Genomic DNA, 22,342 nt, shown 5'->3' with positions numbered 1-22,342 from the left:
ACACACAAATTCATATTTAAAGAACCTGAGAGTTCTAGTATCATGTTCTGTCTGAATACTTGCTGAACATCTTCCAACTGCAAAACTAGTTCCCATCTGCTTTTTAAATTTCTGTATATTTGTGGTTCCCTTAGGCATGACTAATATTTCCCTCTCAAGAAACTAAAATACATCAGTCTTCACTTACTACTTCTGACTGACCACTGAAGAGCTTGTTCTGTTTTCTTTATCCATTTGACAATTTTTATTTTATCAACCATTTGCAGAGTAACTTTGTAAACAAAAAAAAATTGATCTGGAAAATAAACTCAGCAGTGTTTGAGAACATGTGTTACTGCTAATCTCCCAAAGTTGGCAGTCCATATTAAGATCTGTCTCTTCTAAATACCTATTAAAGATGGTCCTCCCCAGTGGACTCTGGGAGTAGCCGGCTCCCGAAACACCCTGACTGTAGGCACAGGTGGCTGCCCTGGACTGTCTGCATGCCCACACATGTGTAATTGTATGTAGGTGTGTTTGTGTCATACCAGTTATATGATATTTTCCTGTGCTGGGAAGAAAATTCTTGGTGCTGAGCCTCCTTGATGTGAAGGAGCAACAGGAATTTTGATTTGCTATCACTGCTTGCCATTTGATTTGCCATCACTGCTTATCATTTGCCATAATCTATTTTGTACCTTAATGTACTTTGTAGTTTTCACATGCTTCATTTTCTGTTTCTTGTGTTTTCATGTTTTTATTGTGACCTGTTGACTAATCAATAATGTTCCAAATTATAAATGGAAAAGATTGATCCATTCTTCTGACCTAAATACAAGAGCTGGAATGTGTTTCTAATTTAAGTTGAGACATTAGCAAACTAAGGAGTAAATATTTAAATATGTAGTATAGATAATGCACGCTAAAATAAGACAGAATTGATATGTGTCCTACACTTAGGTATGTTTTAGAAATACTAATCCTTAGTGGAAATCTTAATCCATCAACCTTAAGGTAAGTATAATTTATTTTTCTGATGCAAATAAATATACAGTCTGTATTTCAGTCATATTTCCTCCAACTAAATAAGGCAGCAGCAGCTGGGTATATCTAATAGACATAATTATTACACTACGTAAAATAGAAGTTATTATGTATTTAATACTGTGGTTATGCGTTTTAGATTCTGAACCTAAGGCATGTGACTTCTAAAGCTATATCTAGCATCTTGAATAGTTTGCTTACTTATAAATACCAGAAATTGTCTTATGTAGAAGAAGTATAAAATCTTATCCAAGGGTTTGGTTTTCTCATCAGATACATTGAAGTAATAAGGATTTATTCATTTGAATGGAAAGTATAGTCAAACTGCTTAAAAATACCTCTTAAAAGTGTGTTTTGCCAGAGCTTTTACAAATATGCAGTGTTAGAGAAGATCACATGTACTTAGTCTTACATATGGAGATCACCCTGAAGCTTGACTGACATAATGTGTTTTTCTGTTAATTCCATTTATCTCAAAGCTTTGACCTTAGTATGAGGTTTATTTCAGTAGTTGGAGTCACCAAGCTCAAATACAGTTATGAACCTCAGCAAGGTCTCCAGGCAGAGAGAGAACTGTCAGGTAATTTCTCAGATCCCTGTGTTGAGAATGAAAGTAGCTCATGGCAGCCACAAACCTTCAGGGTAGGCATTACCCTCACAACTTTACCAGACTTAAGTGACACCAGTACTGTTCAAACTTTTAAAATCTACCATGTGTGTGTGGTAGTCTCTCAGTCATGTCTGACTGTGTGACCCCATGGACTGTAGCTTGCCAGGCTCCTCTGTCTATGGAATTCTCCAGGCAGGAATACTGGAGTGGGTTGCCATTCCCTTCTCGGGGATCTTCCCAACCCAGGGGTCTAACCCCGATCTCCCATATTATAGGCAGATCCTTTATCATCTCAGCCACCAGGAAGCCCAAATCTACTATCAGTTCAGTTCAGTCGCTCAGTCGTGTCTGGCTCTTTGTGACCCCATGAATCGCAGCACGCCAGGCCTCCCTGTCCATCACCAACTCCCGGAGTTCACTCAGACTCACGTCCATCAAGTCAGTGATGCCATCCAGCCATCTCCTCCTCTGTTGTCCCCTTCTCCTCCTGCCCCCAATCCCTCCCAGCATCAGTCTTTTCCAGTGAGTCAACTCTTCACATGAGGTGGCCAAAGTACTGGAGTTTCAGCTTTAGCATCATTCCTTCCAAAGAAATCCCAGGGCTGATCTCCTTCAGAATGGACTGGTTGGATCTCCTTGCAGTCCAAGGGACTCTCAAGTCTTCTCCAACACCACAGTTCAAAAGCATCAATTTCTTCGGCACTCAGCTTTCTTCACAGTCTAACTCTCACATCCATACATGACCACTGGATAACCATAGCTTTGACTAGACGGACCTTTGTTGGCAAAGTAATGTCTCTGCTTTTCAATATGCTATCTAGGTTGGTCATAACTTTCCTTCCAAGGAGTAAGCATCTTTTAATTTCATGGCTGCAATCACCATCTGCAGTGATTTTGGAGCCCCAAAAAATAAAGTTTGACACTGTTTCCACTGTTTCCCCATCTATTTCCCATGAAGTGATGGGACCAGATGCCATGATCTTTGTCTTCTGAATGTTGAGCTTTAAGCCAACTTTTTCACTCTCCTCTTTCACTTTCATCAAGAGGCTTTTGAGTTCCTCTTCACTTTCTGCCATAAGGGTGGTGTCATCTGCATATCTGAGGTTATTGATATTTCTCCCGGCAATCTTGATTCCAGCTTGTGCTTCTTCCAGCCCAGCGTTTCTCATGATGTACTCTGTATATAAGTTAAATAAGCAGGGTGACAATATACAGCCTTGACGAACTCCTTTTCCTATTTGAAACCAGTCTGTTGTTCCATGTCCAGTTCTAACTGTTGCTTCCTGACCTGCATATAGGTTTCTCAAGAGGCAGGTCAGGTGGTCTGATGTTCCCATCTCTTTCAGAATTTTCCACAGTTTATTGTGACCCACACAGTCAAAGGCTTTGGCATAGTCCATAACGCAGAAATAGATGTTTTTCTGGAACTCTCTTGCTTTTTCCATGATCCAGTGGATGTTGGCAATTTGATCTCTGGTTCCTCTGCCTTTTCTAAAACCAGCTTGAACATCTGAAAATTTACAGTTCACATATTGCTGAAGCCGGCTTGGAGAATTTTGAGCATTACTTGACTAGCGTGTGAGATGATACAAATAGCTGTGAAAAGAAGAGAAGCAAAAAGCAAAGGAGAAAAGGAAAGATATAAGCATCTGAGCGCAGAGTTCCAAAGAATAGCAAGGAGAGATAAGGAAGCCTTCCTCAGGGATCAATGCAAAGAAGTAGAGGAAGACAATAAAATGGGAAAGACTAGAGATCTCTTCAAGAAAATTAGAGATACCAAGGGAACATTTCATGCAAAGATGGGCTCGATAAAGGACAGAAATGATATGGACCTAACAGAAGCAGAAGATATTAAGAAGAGGTGGCGAGAATACACAGAAGAACTGTACAAAAAAGATCTTCACGGCCAAGATAATAACGATGGTATGATCACTCATCTAGAGCCAGACATCCTGGAATGTGAAGTCAAGTGGGCCTTACGAAGCATCACTATGAACAAAGCTAGTGGAGGTGATGGAATTCCAGTTGAGCTATTTCAAATCCTGAAAGATGATGCTGTGAAAGTGCTGTACTCAGTATGCCAGCAAATTTGGAAAACTCAGCAGTGGCCAAAGGACTAGAAAAGGTCAGTTTTCATTCCAATCCCAAAGAAAGGCAATGCCAAAGAATGCTCAAACTACCGCGCAAATCTACTATAAATGACTTTAAAAATTTTCTTAAGTAAAAGCATCCATAAAATCATGTATCTTATGTAGTAATTACATTTTTTTCTGAAACATTAACTATATAACCATTAGAACTGTTGTGATGTCCCTCCTCGCTCCACTGGGGATTTCGCCCTGGGAGCCTGGACTGTGAGCACCACCCCGGGGACGCTCACCCCTCCAGCAGAGCTGCGGCTGGAGCATGGAGAGCCAGGCTGCAGGAGAGGCCTTCTGCTGAAGCACAGGAAGCACAGGCCCTGGAAGAAGTATATGGAGAGTGCATGCTGTGGAATACAAATTTTCAGAATATACTTCAAGATCATTTTTAAACATTTGTCTTTTTTTCCTTCACTAGGAATTAAGCAGTTAGCCCAGTCATTTTCTCTCTTCTCTCTTGAGAGCTTTCCTGGTACTCCTGTGAGTGTGGCAGCCTGTAGTTCTCTTCCAATGAAAGGTCTGTTGAAGGGTTTTAAGCTTTACAGTTTGTGTGAAAACCTGCTGCTTCTTCCTCTTTGTCCCCTTCAGCACACTCCTCCCCCAATTAAACATTTTTTCTAGCTGCTTAATACCTGGAGAGGTGATAACAAAGTTAACTTGTGCGTTGTCAGATTTTCTACTGAACACTTTATGTAAAATGATAAATGATTGACAGGTCTGTCTCCTTCTCTTCCTCATTCCTTTCCTCTGCTCACTCAAACCCTTCCTTCTCGTTCACAAGGAAAGTTCTAGTTCTGGCCTTCTTGAGCTCTAAAATCAGGCAGAAATTGTAAATATTAAGTTAAATATACATCATTTATAATAAATAGTTTATATAATTCTTTTAAATCATGTCAAGGAAGGCTGTACTAGAGTACACTTTCTGAATGTTACCTGGAAGCCCACGTCTTCCACTTGAAGCCTGTGAATATTATACAGTGGGGGAGCTACTGTAAACAGAACCTTATATTTTATGTTAACTTCAGGTACAACGCTTCCTGCCAGAAATGAGCAGTAGCCATGTCTTTTCAGTGCTCAGTACACTCTTCACCTCTGACTCATCAGGGGAGTTTCACACACTGCTCCACAGCTATGGGCATACTGAAACTGCTTTTTCTCATTTTTAAATACTCTAGTAGTTAGTTATTAAAAGTATTAGTTATTGAAACACTGAAGAAATTTATCTCCACTTGCACTGGAAGATCACAGGCTTTTGGAACTGGTTCTGCCAAGGCTCCTCTGTCAGCTCTGCTGAGTTGGCCGTGAGCGGCTGAGTCACACTGAGCCTTAGTCCACTCGCTCACAAGTGGAGATAAAAGTCAGTGTTAATAATTGCTAACATTTATTGTGTGCCACCTTTATTACACACACTATTAAGTGTTTTATATGCAGTTGTTGACTTATGTAATCCTCACAGCAAGCCCACTTCTGCTGTTAGCCCTATTTAACAGATGAGGACTGAATTTGCTGTAATTGCTCAAGGTCAGACAAGTAGCAGCAGAGTTAGACTCTGAATCCGAACTGTCCTCGCCCTGCTGTTCTGTGTGCTCTAAGCCCTACACTCCCTACACAGTAGCTTGTGCTGTGCTACGTACGCTACGCTACGTAACATTCGCACTGTGCTCTTGCCCTGTGCTCACACCCTCTGGTCTCCCTCCTGTGCTCTCTGTATAATCTGCAGTCTGTACTCCCAACTCCATGCTCTGCACTCCATGCCCTGTCCTGGACACACACTCTGCTCTGTGCTCCCAGCCCTGTGTCTCTGTAGTCTAGTCTGTGCTCCACACTCCGTGGGCTCACACCCTCTGTGCCGTGTGCTCTCTGCTCTGGCCTCTCCCCCCTGTCCTCTATAATCTATAGTCTGTACTCTGCACTCCATGCTCTGCACTGTGGGCTCGCACCCTCTGTGCTGTGTGCTCTCTACTCTGGCCTCTCCCCCCTGTCCTCTATAGTCTATATAGTCTGTACTCTGCACTCCGTGCTCTGCACTGTGGGCTCGCACCCTCTGTGCCGTGTGCTCTCTGCTCTGGCCTCTCCCTGCTGTCCTCTATAGTCTATATAGTCTATACTCTGCACTCCGTGCTCTGCACTGTGGGCTTGCACCCTCTGTGCCGTGTGCTCTCTGCTCTGGTCTCTCACCCCCTGTCTTTTATAATCTACAGTCTGTACTCCGCACTTCGTGCTCTGTATCCTGCTCCCACACTTCTTTCATTGCCTTTCCATCCACATTTGAGCTTGGGATAATCTATATTAGCTTTATCATAAGGAATGTATCCCAGATTCTGTGTGTTCATGTTTATATGTGTATAGATAATTGACTTTTTATTTTAGACTCAAACCGCCCTCAGTCTTGCAGCCCCATGCTGGAGGCTTGTGTACACCGTCACTTCCATCAGTCCATCACTCACTCTTCAGAGGCTCAAGGGAACTCGAGCCTCCCTGGGCCTCTGGGAAGTAAAGCACCTGGAGTTGGTTTTCTGTAGGATTTCCCCCAGTTCTAAATTTTAATCTACACATATAGTGAATATATAGTTATTCATGGAAAGGTTTCCTTTATTTGAGTGTGACAGTTAATGTCGAATACACATGTGTTATATGCCCAGGTGTTACTGCGTGTGGCCTCTGTGCTGTCTGCATGACGTAGGAATGCTTTTCAGCTCAGTGCAGGCGCTTGAAGACTCCTTTTGGTCCACTGACCACCTTTCTGTGCTTAGGGAAAGGTCAGCTTTTGCCTTTTTTTCCCCAGAGGTGACAACCGCTGAATCTCCCAAGAATGTTGCAGAATCATCCATGGTGAATGGAGGTGTGGCGTCACAGCCCAGAGAAGGTGGGTCAGGAGCCGCCCAGCAGGTGCCTGTGCCGCGGAAGAAACTCCTCAAAGCCCCGACTCTGGCTGAGCTGGACAGCTCCGACTCAGAGGTGAGGCCCATGCCTGTTCAGGGTCAGCCTCCATGGGCCCTTGTGTTGCTGCAGCCACTGCTTGCCCTCCTCCTAGTTTTCAGCCAGTACAATTGAGTCACTCAGTCATGTCCAACTCTTTGTGATCCCTTGGACTGCAGCACACTAGGCTTCCTTGTCCATCACCAACTCCTGGAGCCTGCTCAAACTCATGTCAATTGAGTCGGTGATGCCATCCAACCATCTCATCCTCTGTCTTTCTTTTCTCCTGCCTTCAATCTTTCCCAGCATCAGGGTCTTTCCAGTGGATCAGTTCTTCACATCAGGTGGCCAAAGTATTGGAGCTTCAGCATCAGGTCTTCTAATGAATATTCAGGACTGATTTCCTTTAGGATTGACTGTTTGATCTCCTTGCAGTCCAAGGGACTCTCAAGAGTCGTCCCAGCTCTCACATCCATACATGACTACTGGGAAGACCATAGCTTTGAGTATCTGGAACTTTGAGTATCTGGAGCAGTGTAATCTCTCTGCTTTTTAATATGCTGTCTGGGTTGGTCATCGGAGAAGGCAATGGCACCCGACTCCAGTACTCTTGCCTGGAAGAGGAGCCTGGTAGGCTTCAGTCCTTGGGGTCACTGAGTCGGACACAACTGAGCAACTTCACTTTCTCTTTTTACTTTCATGCATTGGAGAAGGAAATGGCAACCCACTCCAGTGTTCTTGCCTGGAGAGTCCCAGGGACGAAGGGGCCTGGTGGGCTGCCGTCTATGGGGTTGCACAGAGTCGGACACGACTGACATGACTTAGCAGCAGCAGCTGGGAACAAGCGTCTTCTAATTTCATGGCTGCAGTCACCATCTGCAGTGATTTTGGAGCCCAAGAAAATAAAGTCTGTCACTGTTTCCACTGTTTCCCCATCTATTTGCCATGATGTGATGGGACCAGAAGCCATGATCTTAGTTTTTTGAATGTTGTGTTTTAAGCCAGCTTTTTTACTCGCCTCTTTCACCTTCATCAAGAGGCTCTCTTCAATTTCTGCCATTGAAGTTGGTGTTATTTGCATATCAGAGGTTGTTGGTATTTCTCCCCGAAATCTTGATTCCAGCTTGTGCTTCATCCAGCCTCTCATTTTGCGTGCTGTACTCTGCATATAAGTTTAATAAGCAGGGTGACAATATACAGTCTTGATATACTCCTTTCCCAATTTGGAACCAGTCTGTTGTTCCATGTCCAGTTCTAACTATTGCTGCTTGACCTGCACACAGGTTTCTCATGAGGCAGGTAAGGTGGTCTGGTATTCTCATGTCTTTAAAGAATTTTCCACAGTTTGTTGTGATCCACACAGTCAAAGGGTTTAGCATAGTCAATGAAGCAGATGATATTCTGGAATTCTCTTGCTTTTTCTGTGATCAGTGGATGTTGGCAGTTTGATTTCTGGTTCCTCTGCCTTTTCTAAATCCACCTGGAAGTTCTCAGTTCACGTACTGTTGAAGCCTAGCTTGGAGGATTTTGAGCATTACCTTGCCAGTACGTGAAATGAGTGCAGATGTGTGGTAGTTTGAACATTCTTTGGCATTGCTCTTCTTTGGGATTGGAATGAAAAGTGACCTGTGGCCACTACTGAGTTTTTCAAATTTGCTGGCATATTGAGTGCACACAGAAAGGTTTTGTTTTTGAACTAAGACTGTTAAAAAGTAAATTATAGAGACAGATCTAAAACCCAAATCTAAGCCCAAAATCTTCATATCTCATAAACTTTCTAGTATTCCAACTAGCAGTATATGAGAATGCCTAAATGAAAGTAATTTAAACTGGAAAGGGGCTTAGAAATTGTGTTCAGCATCATTACTTTGCAGTAAGAACACAGCTTAGTAGAGGTAGAGGCTCAGTTTACAAAGTCAGACAACAGAAAAGTAACAGAATCCCCGCCAAACTATGAATAGACCTCCCAGCACCAGGTCTGCTTCCACTGCTGTTTTTTTCTTTTCTCAAAATTCTTAATCTCAATGGGTTTTTTTGGTCTGTCTTTAAATGGGTTTTTTTGGTCTGTCTTTAATAATCTCTACTAGCCCGACCCAGGTAACATTGTAAAAGTCAAGATAAGCTTTGATTGGCACTGTATCAAAGCTTTCAGTAGAGAAGCGAAGCTCAGGAGCTGTATCTGTGCCTTAACTGGGCGTCTTGTCAAAAGGAGATTTTCCTTCCTGCCCAGTGAGTTCGGTGCCCAGGCTTGTATCTGAGATGACTCTGGTGGCCTCAGGGACAGCCTCACCCTGGGAGCACAGCTGTGGGACTTCTGACAGTGATAGGGACTTCTGACATTGGTGAGTGTCAAAGACTAGTGTAATGCTGCTGTGAATAATGGAGTGCATGTATCTTTTTGAATTAGTGTTTTTGTTTTTTTCAGATACATACCCAGGAGTGGAATTGCTGGGCCATATGGTAGTTCTGCTTTTAGTTTTTTGAGAAACCTCCGTACTATTCTCCACAGTGGCTGCAGTGATTTACATTCCCGCAAACAGTGTACAAGTGTTCCCACTTCTCCACATCCTCTCCAACATTTATTGTTTATGTTTTTTTGTTTTGTTTTTGATGATAGCTGTTCTGACAGGTGTGAGGTGATAGCTCCTTGTGGTGTTGATTAGAATTTCCCTGGTAGTTAGCAGTGTTGAGCATCTTTTCATGTACCATGTTGGCCATCTGCATTTCCTGTTTGGAAGAATGTCTGTTCGGTTCTTCTGCCCATTTTTTAATTGTTTTTTCTTGATGTTGAATAAGATGAACTGTTTAAGTCCTATTTATTTATTTTTGCTTTTATTTCCTATTTTAGGAGATGGATCCAATAAAATATTGCTACAATTTATGTCAGTGAGTGTCCTCCTTATATTTTCCTCTGGGAGTTTTATGGTATCCGGTTTTACAGTTAGGTCTTTAATCCACTTTGAGTTTATTTTTTAATGGTAGGATTAGTTTTCAAGTAGTCTGAAAGTGGATCAGCTCCCTCAGGTGGGCAGGCAGAAGCAGGGAGCCGTCCACGGCTTCTGGGAGAAAATCCCAAGAAGCGTTGAGCCACACCCCTCCCCCCAGCAATCCCATGTCCACCCTGCCTGCCCAGGGCAGGATCCTCACTGCTCTCAGGGGAAGCGTTTCAGACCCTTGGGAAGGAGGGAGGCTGCGCAGCATGGACATGCCTTAGTAAAGTCAGCTGTAACAGTGGTTCTGGGAAGGTTGGTTGAAGGATGTACAGTGGGGATGGTTTCTGCTGTTTGAATCAGGAGCTCCCACCTCATAACTGCTGAGAAGTCCTGTGTGTGACTTTTTCTTTTTGAGATACTCATAGCTTTTACTTCCTTTTGACCTGCCAGAAGCAGGAGATAAGCTAGTTCTCACTGACTTTTCTGGAGACGTGTACGATGTCCTGTGCATGACCTCTGGGTGAGGCTTGGCTGATGTCGCCTGGTTTGTTCTTGGCAGTGAGCACCAGGAGGAGGTGACCACTCAGACCATCCTTGTGTGGGCTCTGTGGTCTCCACGGCTTTTTTCTTCTCCTGTTCCTTGACTAGGTCCTTTGTAGTGGGGCTTCTTCGAAACTAATGCTTTCCACACTAAGTAGGTCAGAAAGGATTTTCACTATTTGTCTCACATGATCATAGATTAATATATTAACCTAACTTTCTTCTATATTTAAAAATATTTAGCAGTTTTCTCTATGTATTATGGAATTGAGTTGTCTTCCAGTTAATATATATCTCATGTCACATAGTAAGTAGTAAATTTTTCATGAATAAATATTGTACTTCACTTTGGTATAAGTTCAGTTCAGTTCAGTCGCTCAGTTGTGTCTGACTCTTTGCGACCCCATGAATCGCAGCACGCCAGGCCTCCCTGTCTATCACCATCTCCCGGAGTTCACTCAAACTCAGTCCATCGAGTCGGTGATGCCATCCAGCCATCTCATCCTCTGTCGTCCCCTTTTCCTCCTGCCCCCAATCCCTCCCAGCATCAGAGTCTTTTCCAATGAGTCAACTCTTCACATGAGGTGGCCAAAGTACTAGAGTTTGAGCTTTAGCATCATTCCTTCCAAAGAACACCCAGGGCTGATCTCCTTTAGAATGGACTGGTTGGATCTCCTTGCAGTCCAAGGGACTCTCAAGAGTCTTCTCCAACACCACAGTTCAAAAGCATCAATTCTTTGGCACTCAGCTTTCTTCACAGTCCAACTCTCACATCCATACATGACCACTGGAAAAACCATAGCCTTGACTAGACGGATCTTTGTTGGCAAAGTAATGTCTCTGCTTTTCAATATGCTATCTAGGTTGGTCATAACTTTGCTTCCAAGGAGTAAGCATCTTTTAATTTCATGGCTGCAGTCACCATCTGCAGTGATTTATAGTCTAAAACAAATTAAGAAGGTCTCTTCTCACAAGTAACAGGAATTTAAATTTTGACACAGTGTAGACATATTTCTCATAAATATGTTTTCATTCATTCAACAAATATTTATGCATTACTTAGTAAGGGATGGACTTGGTAGTAGGTAACAACAGTGAACAAAACACATCTACCTCTGTAGGGGTAGTAAGTCTGTTAGTTTTTTAAATGTGTTAAATACTTGACTGATGATGTTAATCACCATTTGTTGTGTGCCAGGTGATGTGTTAAGCATTTTAAATGTGTTCTCAGATTTGTCCTTGTAGTAATCCTATTGAAATTATGAAACTGAAATAAGAAACTTGCTCTATGTCACATCACTCTAATGAGGAACAAAGCCGGGGCACACACCCAGATATGTCTAATTTTAGATCCCTTCTAGTTTGTCTCCAACTTGCTTTGAACCTTGGACATTAAAATGTGGTGCCTCAGTTTACCTCTTATGAGTGAACACTGCTAATGAGCATGAGAGCACTAGTGTCTAAGAAATCTGTGTCTCCCCCTTGCCCTGTGTCTTTTTCAGGAGGAGACCCTGCCCAGGTCTGCCAGCAGCAGCAGTGCATCTCCCTCCTTCCTGGAAGACCCCTTCCTGGAGACCGTGTCCACAAGGAAGAGTGAGTATTTGTGGTACAGAGAACCAGTGTCAGATGCCTTAAAAAAAACATGTTTAACCTAGGAAAGGAAATCCCAAAGTGCCTTGTTGTCATTTGGGTTAAATAGTTAAAGAACCAACCCTGGATTTGCCCTGGTCAGGAGCAGAAATAATCGTTTTTTTCCTAGAATAACATAAGATAGGGCTAAACTGTAATTGGGTCTCAGGTTCTCAACTTACAATAAATCAGTCACCTTTAGGTTTACAGATGATAGCTGTAGGGAGTAGGTCAGCCTATGTGTACTTTTTAGAATTACCTCATTATCTAAATTTAAGCCAGAAGCCCTGAATAATCACACTTGTTATCATTCTTGCTACACACACACAAATATACCCCCACACACCCTTGCCCCTTACCCATGTACAAGTATGGATAATAAAAACACCTTTATAACTCTTCAGGTAATGGGTTCTAATATAGAATGTAAAATGAAATCATTTTGAAAAGTACTGTTGGCCATCTTTTTGAAAATACTTATTTGGCTGTGTTGGGTCTTCCCTGGGGCGTGTGGGGTCTCCATGGCGTCATGTGGGATCTTTCCCTGAGGTGCAGCTGTCTAGTTGTAGTGTGTGGGCTTAATTGCTCCAACGGATGGGATCTTAACTTCCCAAACCAGGTATTGAACCTGTGTCCGTGGCATTACAAGGCAAATTCTTCACCAGTGGACCACAAGGGAAGCCACAGTTTTGGTAATCTTTTCATTTGTAAGATTAATATAAAGGGTTAAAAATTCTATATTAGCGGGGAGGATTCTGGGAAGCTGGCAGAGTAGCAGGCACTGTGTAGTCATCTTCCCACCTAGACAGTAACTGCAGTGGCAGAATCTGTCTGATATATTCGGAATGCTAGAATCTGTTGAATGCTTACAACTTCCAGGGGAAGATGGTGAATTGTGGTTAACTTCAGTAGATTTCAGCTCTTAGTGAGTGGCAGCCATTCATTCCCCTGTCCCCGTCCATGTGACAGTCAGCTGTGTGCCGTTCCTGAAGCAGCTTGCACACAGCTGGCGGGGCCAAGACAGACAAAATGACCTGGCCCTCCAGATCTTGGGGCTCTGTGTTCTGGTCACTGCTTCTGATATCAGAAGTGCAGACAGAGGTAGACGGCTGTTGCTGAGCTGTTGTCAGCTTCCCCCTCCCCCCTCCATATCTCCAGGGAATATGCGAGAATTGGAAAGTGACCATGAATGCCCAGGGAATGGCTCATCAAGGACCTGAGGAGATGTTAAGTTTACATCAGGCTGATCTTCAAAGATCAGCCTTCAACAATAAGAGAAACAGTGACTAGGGACAGTAACAAAACTCCGCAAACTCTGGGGAAGGGTAGAATCTAATTTCCAGAGTTATCACATTGATAAATTCAAATGTCCAGTGTTCAACAAAAAATCACAAGGCACATAAAAAAACAGGAAAGTATGGCTCATTCAGAAGAAAAAATAAGTCAACAGAAACTGTCCCAGAGCAAAAGGGAGGTTTATTTCTATAAGCATTTATGTTAAAAACAAGACTTGTGTTGAAAAACAGTATTTCAACAGGTAGTTGCACAGTAAATGTTCTGCTTTTAAAAACAAGAATGATGTCAAATCAAATATATATATATATAATTTGCAAATATCTTCGTTTTCGGTGTTATCTTTTCACTTCTTTTTTTAACTTTTTATTTTGTATTGGGGTATAGAGGATTAACAGTATTGTGACAATTTCAGGTGAACAGTACAGGAGCTCGGCCATCCATATGCATGTATCCATTCTCCCCCAAACTCCTCTTCCATCCAGGCTGCCACATAACATTGAGGAGAGTTCCATAGCACTCTGAAGCTTTCAATTGGAACATTTAGTCCATTTCCATTTAAAGCAATGATTAATATTTGTGCATGCGTGCTTAGTTGCTCAGTCATATCTTACTCTGCAGTCCCATAGACTGTAGCCCACCGGGCTCCCCTGTCCATGGAATTGTCTAAGCCAAAATACTGGGGTGGGTTGCCATTCCCTTCTCCAGGGTATCTTCCCAACCCAGAGATCAAACCCAGGTCTCCTGTATTGCAGGCAGATTTTTTACAGGCCGAGCTACCAAGAAAGCCTGTTTTTGGTATTTATTGATATTAATAGGTATGTATGTACTGCCATTTTGTTCATTGTTTTGTGGTTGTTTTTATTTCCTTTTATTCCAAGAAAAAAGAAATCTTTTTCCTTGATGACTATCTTTAGTGTTATGTGGAGTCCTTTCTCTTTTCTGTGTATGTATCTGTTATATAGACTTTTGGTTTGTGGTTACCAGACAGGTGAATATTTTAAGTTGATGACCTCTTACATTTAAACACATGATGCTAAAGCTGAAACTCCAGTACTTTGGCCACCTCATGTGAAGAGTTGACTCATTGGAAAAGACTCTGATGCTGGGAGGGATTGGGGGCAGGAGGAGAAGGGGACGACAGAGGATGAGATGGCTGGATGGCATCACTGACTCAATGGACGTGGGTTTGAGTGAACTCCGGGAGTTGGTGATGGACAGGGAGGCCTGGCGTGCTGTGATTCAGACACGACTGAGCGACTGAACTGAACTGAGCAGTACTACATTTTTACCCTGCCACACACATTTTGTTTTTAATAATCACATTTTACATTTTTATTTATATTTTTAGCCCTTTAGACCAATTTATTTTATATCCATTTAATATATCATCTGGGACTTCCCATGGTCCAGTGGCTAAGACTCTGTACTCCCAAATGCAGGGGGCCCAGGTTTGATCCCTGGTCAAGGAACTAAATCCCACATGCCGCAACTAAGACCTAGCTCAGCCAAATAAATAAATAATAAATATTAAAATATATATGTAACATCCAACAAAGTACAATAAAGTTTACAACCGGGTGCATAACAAGGTAACTGTAAACAATTTAATACCACTGAATTGTATGTTTTAAAATGGTATAATTGGTAAATTTTTACAATGTACAGTTGGGTAAGATGGTAAATATTATGTGTATCTTACTGCAATTATTTAAAATTTTACTAAGAAAAAACAGAGTATCTTTAGTATATTGACTTCATTTTTCGTACATGTACATGTGGAGGTTTCAGTGGTTAAAATTCTTCAAATAGTATTTTGATTTACTTAAACAGATTACATCAAAAACAACAGGAGCTGACCTTGGTTATTATCTGTAATTGGTATTTGACCAGACCCATTAAATATTAGAGAGACTCCATTAAATCACATGATGGATTTCTGTACCTTTTCTTGATTGAGGGAAGTATATTCTGATTTTTTTTAGTGATGATTGAGGGAAGTATATTCTGATTTTTTTTAGTGATTTATTGCTAGGACAGTCCAAGTAGATGGTCATCTCTTCCTCACTGTGCTGACTTTCACTTTTCCTCACCTTCTTACTGCACAGAGGGTGGGAGGAAGGACAGACAGACAGACAGCAGAGTTCTGTGATGTCCTCCTGTGTTTCCACAATGTGAATCAGAGCCTGAAACATTGCCCCTTTAAACTCTGTCCCCAGATATTCCTAGACAGAGGAGCAGTGTCATATGTAGTATTAACATTGAAGCTGAAACTTAATTTTTTTAAATAAAGCTTGATTTAAACTAAGGATAAAATGTCTTGATACACATCAAGAAGAAAGAGTTTTCATATTTTATCTTTTAAAAGGAAGGTATAAACTTGACAATTTTGGTATGACTTGACACAAACAATACATAATTTTCACATGCTTTTAAAATAAAGCCCAAGATCTATTCTTTGAATTCTTTGCCCTTGAAATTGTTTATTAAATACAAGTCTTTTGCCCAATTAAAAAAATTTTAAATAAAGCCTAAGACTCTTAATTGCAAAATTCTATGGAAAATAACAGGATGGCATTTATATTATGAATCTGAGACTGCATTTATGTTGCATTTTATGCATGAATTTGAATATTGAACACTTTTTCCTTTTCCTTGCTATTTCAGTAGTAAGTTTATCTTGCAAAGATTATTCTGTAACAGTCTTCCAGGGTCCCCTTGTGGCCTCCAGTCCTAATGTATCAGTCCGACAAAATCAGCACTCCATCTTTGAATGCAGTTTGTCACATATGGCAGAGGGTTTTCTGTTAGAAATTTGAAACCTAAGTTGCTTTTTTTTTTCTTTTATAAGAGAACTGATTTCAGTTTGGTTCATCCTGTTTCTTCAGACCCTCCCAAGTTCTTGCCCATATCCTCCACACCTCAGCCTGAGCGACGGCAGCCACCCCAGAGACGACATTCCATTGAGAAGGAAACACCCACTAATGTGAGACAGTTCCTGCCGGCATCCAGGCAGAGCTCCCGGTCTCTTGTAAGTAGCCCACAGACTATGCAGAGCAACTTGTAAGCAGTTAAGAGACCTGGAATCATTAGTTTCTTTGAGAAGCTTCCAGAAGCTAGAATGAACTTTATAATACCCTTATTTGTTGTTACTAGCTGAAGAAAACCAATCCTAAAAGTAACCAAGTGAAATCTGACATTTTTTGTTCATTTAAAGTACTTTTTTCCCCCTGAAACACTTACTTATGGTTGAAAGTATGGATATTTATTAAAGAAACACTTTTTTCCTTTCAAATGCCACTTAAAAATTGTTGAAACTAAACAGAAAACTTAGTGAAGTCTGACTACAGTAGACTCTTACTGAGGCAGATATCCAGAGGGAGAATTTTGATTCATAAAAATCCACTGTTCCTTGTTTTCAAGCATGTTTTGTGATACTGGAGTCACTGCAGCTGTTTGGATGGGTTGACAGTTTGCGCTGTTTTCCAGAGACGTCCAGGCTCACGTCATAGCTATTCACTTATCAGGCAGGGGATGTAGCCCACAAGGTCCTTCCAGGAAGAGGCAGCGGATCTGCCAGAGGAAACCTGCGAGGATTCTTTCTGTCCCACCTGACTTCCCAAATACCTACACTGTTGAGGTTAAACTTAAAATTAGCAGTGTAAAGACACTGTCAGATTAACTACAAGGAGTATTTGGCTGGTGCATGTGTGCTAAATTGCTTCAGTCATTTCAGACTCTTAGCGACCCCATGGACTGTAGCCCACCAGGCTCCTCTGTCCATGGGATTCTCCAGGAAAGAATACTGGAGTGGGTTGCCATGCCTTCCCCCAGAGGACCTTCCCGACCCAGGGATCGGACCCATGTCTCTTACGTCTCTGGCATCAGCAGGCGGGTTCTTTCCCACTAGCACCACCTGGGAAACTTTACCAAGGAAGGCCATGAGGTGTCTTCCTGGCGCAGGGGAGCTCAGTGTGTATGGTCAGGCCATGAGCTGTTTTTGTGGAGAAGAGCAAGGTACAACCAACATGCCTTTGCGGAGAAGAGGTTTAGTGAGCAGGCAGGGGAGCCCGTGGTCTGTGCAGACTGGTAATTTGTTCACAGAACTCCGCACCCTCCGCCTGCCTCTAGGTCCCAGCTGAGATGCAAGAACCTCCAGATCAAAGTCCTGACTTTTCTTGCCAGTAGCTTATCATGGGAAGTCCATAAAATCCCACTCCTTTACTGGCAGTGGCATCTAGTTTTGTAAGTATTGTCTTTAAAAGTATGATTTAGCTATTTTTTTTTAAGAAAACACTGAATCATTTTGCATTTATAAGGTCTCAACTAAAGACAACAGAAATGTCTTTTGTTGTTACTGATTTTCATTTATATTGGACCTTCCTCCCTTTCCTCCTGGGGTTTCCCAGGTGGCGCTAGTGGTAAAGAACTTACCTACCAATAATGTAGACACAGGAGATGCCAGTTCAATCCCTAGGTCAGGAAGATTCCCTGGAGGAGGGCATGGCAATCTACTCCAGTGTTCTTGCCTGGAGAATCCAATCCCATGGACAGAGGAGACTGGTGGGCTGCAGTCCATGGGGGTGCAAAGAGTCGTACACAACTGAAGAGACTTAGCACCCTTTCCTCAGGATATTGAAAGTGTACTTTTTTTCATCATTTGGTCAGATGACTGGGGGCAGTGCCCTCCAAGTAGGGTAGGGGTGGCTGCTGGGTGTGTGTTTCTACTGTCGCCTTGGGCCTCCATCCCGCAAACCTGTGTGGGAGATAAGAGTTCACAGGACAGCTGAAGTGTTGCTGTGTGAACTCAGATTCTCCAGCTGTGACTTCGTGGTTGATTTCGTTTTGACACACATAGATGCAGATGATGGCCTGGAGACTCATATGGAATCTAACATTAATGCCCTCCGTGGTGTTTTTGTCTGTTTTTCTTTCATGCTCTATAATGGTTCTGTATAAGTCACTCATGTTCAGCAGTATTTTCTCCATTTCTTCTCCCCTGCTATTCTCTTCCCCATACGTATTGTTCAGGTTCCCAGGATGACCACAGCATGGCCAGCGCCGCCTTTCCGACCACTTTTTTCTACCCTCCAAACAGCTTCTCTGCTCGGCTCTCACCCTTTGGAGGCAGCCATGCTGGGGGTAGCAGGGGCTGTTTATTATCTGTGTGAGAGAGCTTTTACCAGCAGGTGGAGACACACACAGGTTGGCCTCCTGCGGGCTCTGGGAATTACCTTCCTCTGTCTCTGGTCGTGATGCCTCAGCTGCCGCACTCTGCACAGATTAACAGCTTAGATGGACACTTTGCTTCTGACCGTTGATTCCAATCTTTGGTAGATGCATAGATCACACCATGATCTCAAATGACAGGATGATAGTGAAAGGACAACAAACTGAGAATGCAGCAGCGTCAGGGAGCCTGTGGGAAGAGCTTCTGAGAGGCCTGATGGAAAGGCATTCCGCTGGCCTCCCCCAGAAGCAGTCATCCACACTCAGCTGCCCAGCCAGGGAGCCACAGGGACCCTTCCTCTTCTCCAGCTCCCGTACAGCTGTGTTATGATGGTCAGGATGGTTGTTAGAAAAACCCACCCTGCTTCTCTGTACAGAGAAATCAAGTTTTATCGATGTGATTATTTAAATATTTTAAATACTCATTTTGTATTATCTTTTGAGATTTTCATACAGAGTACACTTTTTATAGAAAGTATAATTTCCAGACCTCAGTAGCATAAAAAGCCTTGGGACCGTCTTCAGGCTTCCCCTGCCCACAGTGCGACCTGTGTGGCAGCAGCCCGCCTGGCTCCGGGGTCCTTCCTGTTGACCAGACCTGTTCTTGATAAGCAAACAGCCTCTAAATTCTTTGTTATTCTTTATTACCCATCTTGGTTCAGAAAATAAACTGAATGTAAATGAGGTACAACAGATTACTTTCTCTTCATTTGGCATGAAATTCAGGCTCAATCCTGTTTTTCGTTTTTGATCTGGCCATGTGAGCACGTGGTCAGATGCAGGAGTGGCATTTAGTACCACCCCTCTTGGTGTTTCTGAAGATCTCTGACATTTTGTTTTTATTTTCAACCCTCCCTAGTCTCGTCTACTAAGTCTACAGATGACTTCAGATAGATAATTTACCTTGAATTTTAAAGATGAACTTGAAAAAAGAGTAATTAAACTTAATATTTGCTCTTTTTAAGTGTGCTTTCCTTTGGTTTATTAAAAACTCAAAAGGCTGTTTTGGATAATTGTCAAATCTCTCCTACTTATTTATGAAGCTTGGGCTGACCACAAACACTATAAAATGTGACTGTGTCTGTTTCTCCAGCTCAGTAACAGATGACACACTGTGCTCTCTAATTTCTGTGCTGGCTTAACTCCGACGCCTTTTGAATGGTAAATATAACCAGAATATTTAACAGAAACCCAGCCATTTTAGTGACATATGTACAGTGAGTTCTAAAGGCACCACAGCTGTTCCTGTAGTATATTGTAATCTTTGAAAATTTAAGATTTAGCTTCCCGTTTCTAAATTTGGGAGCTATGCTGCAGCACAGAGCAGCCAGAGAATCTGAATCGTGCTGCTCTGGCCCCTGGCGTCCATGCCAGGCCAGGACCCAGGTTCCATGCCTGCTGTAGTGTGACCAGCCCCTCATGACAGTGGGGACAGGGGCTCAGCTCAGGGTGAAGTGCAAACCCTGAGTGCTCTTCACATTTTGCGGCATGAGGATCTCAGCAAGATCTGGGGTAATTTGGCTTTGGGGATGTTAAATCAATGTTTTTTCATCAGTTGAAAAAAAATAATGAAAGCTGGTCTATAATTATTTATTTTCTTTCATGTTGCATTAAAGTTTTGTTGTCCTTGGGAAAGCACCAGATTTAAAACATTAGCATTTGACCTGATGGAAGCTATTTACCAAAGAATAATCTGCTTGAAATTCTAAAAAAAAGAACATAAACACCAAAAAAAACCACCCTTTCTTATTTCATCTGACAGAGCAGTGGATTTGGGTATGGTTCAAAGCAGAAAGTTGAAAGTAGGCTCTGACTGAGCCCGTCTGTGACTCGAGGCTGAGGAGAGGGCAGTGCCTGCTATCACCACCTCTGTTACGCTGTAAGGTTGCCATCTTCCTAACACACGGCCACCGATCTCCAGGAGTAGTCTTCTGCTTGTTTGCTAGATTCATATATATAGGTAGTCATGCTCGTCACTGATGAATAAAGACGACTGTAAAGACTTCTTAATGACACATCAGAACCTGAGAAAAGTTGCTGTTCAGTGTGTGCAGCCGGCGCATTAGTCTGAGCACAGTTGTGATGTCCAGCACTCAGAGGCTGTCATGTCCCAGTAGACATACACACACTGTTCTCAGGGCCGAGCAAAGCACAGTAAATATTGGACATGCCAACTGAAGCCTGTTATCTTTGAAAGCTCTTCCTACTGAGAGAAAAGTGTGTGATGGTGGGATTTCTTGAGTATTTAGACATTCTAGAGCATGATATAATCTAACAAACTATCCTCCCATCCTCCAGATACTAAGCTGTTCATCTTAAAAATTCAACTGCAGGATCTTTTCTAAAACATTTTTAGCAAATTTAATCTTCCCTAAGTTAGCTTGAACAGAGATAATTTTGTAATGACTATAAGCAGCAGTAATTCTGCAAATTTTCTTTTATAGTAAATGCTAATGTTTGTCAAGTTTGCGGCCTAGATTTGTTTTTTTTCTCTGATTAGAAAACTGAACTGAATGTTAAATCTCCATGAACTGCATCCATAGTCTCGTGCTTTCTTGTTTGGCTTGTCTGAGTCCAGAATGCCTGTGCACAGCACTGCTGTGTGTGTGGGTGTGAGTTCCAGTGTGTGTACACCGAGGGCACGGGTTTGTGAGGCCCACATGCTGTGGGCGCACAGGACGTTTCTGTGTTTCTGCTGGGTCCACAATCAGTGCAGGGCCAACTGGGAGCAGGCAAGAGGCTCTTTATTCAGTGGGATCAGTTACATCAGCGTCATCCTCCACAATCCGTGTGGAAAACTGACAAGGGCTCTGGAGTGCATGGGGCAGCCCAATGGGAGTGTCTGCTGACCTCTGGGTCCAGTTCACTCACACCATTAGGAGTTTTCAGGCTGTGCTGATGTAACTTACCACTAAATAACGTTTCTCAATGTCAGTTACTAACCGTCTTCTTTGGGCTGTTCTGGGTACCACAAATCAGTGTTTAAAACTGTACCAGTATCGTAGATTTGCTGTTTACTTTTGAGCAGATAGTATACAACAGAAAGCTACATACTGTCTTTGTGTATCAGGAGAAAATGGACATAAATTTGGTTTAGAGCAGCAGCATTTCCCCCAGATTTCAGGACACAGTCAGGGACTAGTGATGCTTGAGATGCATCTGAACACACATGAGAAACTTCTGTTACTGGAGGTCTTGGTCGGCTAGTGCTACCTGGGACCCAGCAGTCTCCAGCTACCTTCTGGGTGTGATCAGAGATTGTGGTCCCCAGAGCGAGCCAGCTCTGCCCCAGGGTTTCCTGGGAGCCTCTTTCTTCTTTGGAGCTACTAACCAGGGCCCTGAAGTGGAGGGGACATGGCCTTGCTGGAGGGGGTGGGGCTTCTTGCTCACATGGATTCTGACTTTCAGGAGGAGTTCTGCTACCCAGTGGAGTGCCTGGCACTGACCGTGGAGGAGGTGATGCACATTCGTCAGGTCCTGGTCAAAGCAGAGCTGGAAAAGTACCAGCAATACAAAGATGTCTACACGGCTCTGAAAAAAGGAAAGGTAGAGCCCTTTCCAGTTGGCGGGTCATGCGGGCACTATCTGCTGCCAGGTGGCACAGGGCTTTGGGGGCTCCAGGGGCCAGAGACTCACCCTCTGCCAGGCAGTCCCTGTTCCCTTGCTCACAGAAGCAAGTATTATTTCTCCCATAGAAATAGAAAACCGTAAGGTTTAAAACCACTGTAATAAATAATGGTGTGCCTTCCTAAAATCAGGTCTGCTCTTAGTTGTTAAACCTTTAAAAGATTATTGAGAAGACATATCTGAGAAACACAGGACACTTTTTTAGAATCTTCTTCAGATTGCTTCCATGATGGCAAGACCCTTAAGAGCTGTGGCCTTTTTCTCCCATTTGAAAGTAGAATTATAATCAAATACAGAGCCAGATTGTAACTGTCACAGAATCAAACTTAGTAAAAGGGTCTCTAAATGCTCTTCTCCCTTTGTCTACTAAGACTTTCCACATATAAATACGTGTTTAG

At 42.7% G+C, this 22,342-nt stretch overlaps 1 protein-coding gene across 4 annotated transcripts in view; it reads left to right on the top strand.

Moving 5' to 3' along the window:
• The window catches only part of SPIRE1 (spire type actin nucleation factor 1), a 169,268-nt gene that overhangs the window by 140,392 nt on the left and 6,534 nt on the right, over nucleotides 1-22,342 (top strand). For 2 of the 4 annotated variants that reach the window (XM_027525599.1, XM_027525600.1), the window contains 5 exons: nucleotides 6,560-6,732; nucleotides 11,669-11,759; nucleotides 15,977-16,119; nucleotides 18,120-18,293; nucleotides 21,726-21,863. In XM_027525599.1, the coding sequence (XP_027381400.1) occupies nucleotides 6,560-6,732; nucleotides 11,669-11,759; nucleotides 15,977-16,119; nucleotides 18,120-18,293; nucleotides 21,726-21,863 (719 nt within the window). The remainder of the gene's footprint in view (nucleotides 1-6,559; nucleotides 6,733-11,668; nucleotides 11,760-15,976; nucleotides 16,120-18,119; nucleotides 18,294-21,725; nucleotides 21,864-22,342) is intronic. The other 2 variants (XM_027525601.1, XM_027525602.1) reach the window with 1 other exon arrangement.

This window comes from Bos indicus x Bos taurus, chromosome 24, assembly GCF_003369695.1.
Source record: "Bos indicus x Bos taurus breed Angus x Brahman F1 hybrid chromosome 24, Bos_hybrid_MaternalHap_v2.0, whole genome shotgun sequence".
Lineage (NCBI taxonomy): Eukaryota > Metazoa > Chordata > Mammalia > Artiodactyla > Bovidae > Bos > Bos indicus x Bos taurus.
Note: the sequence above shows the minus strand (reverse complement) of the source record. Positions and strands in the feature narration are given on the sequence as shown.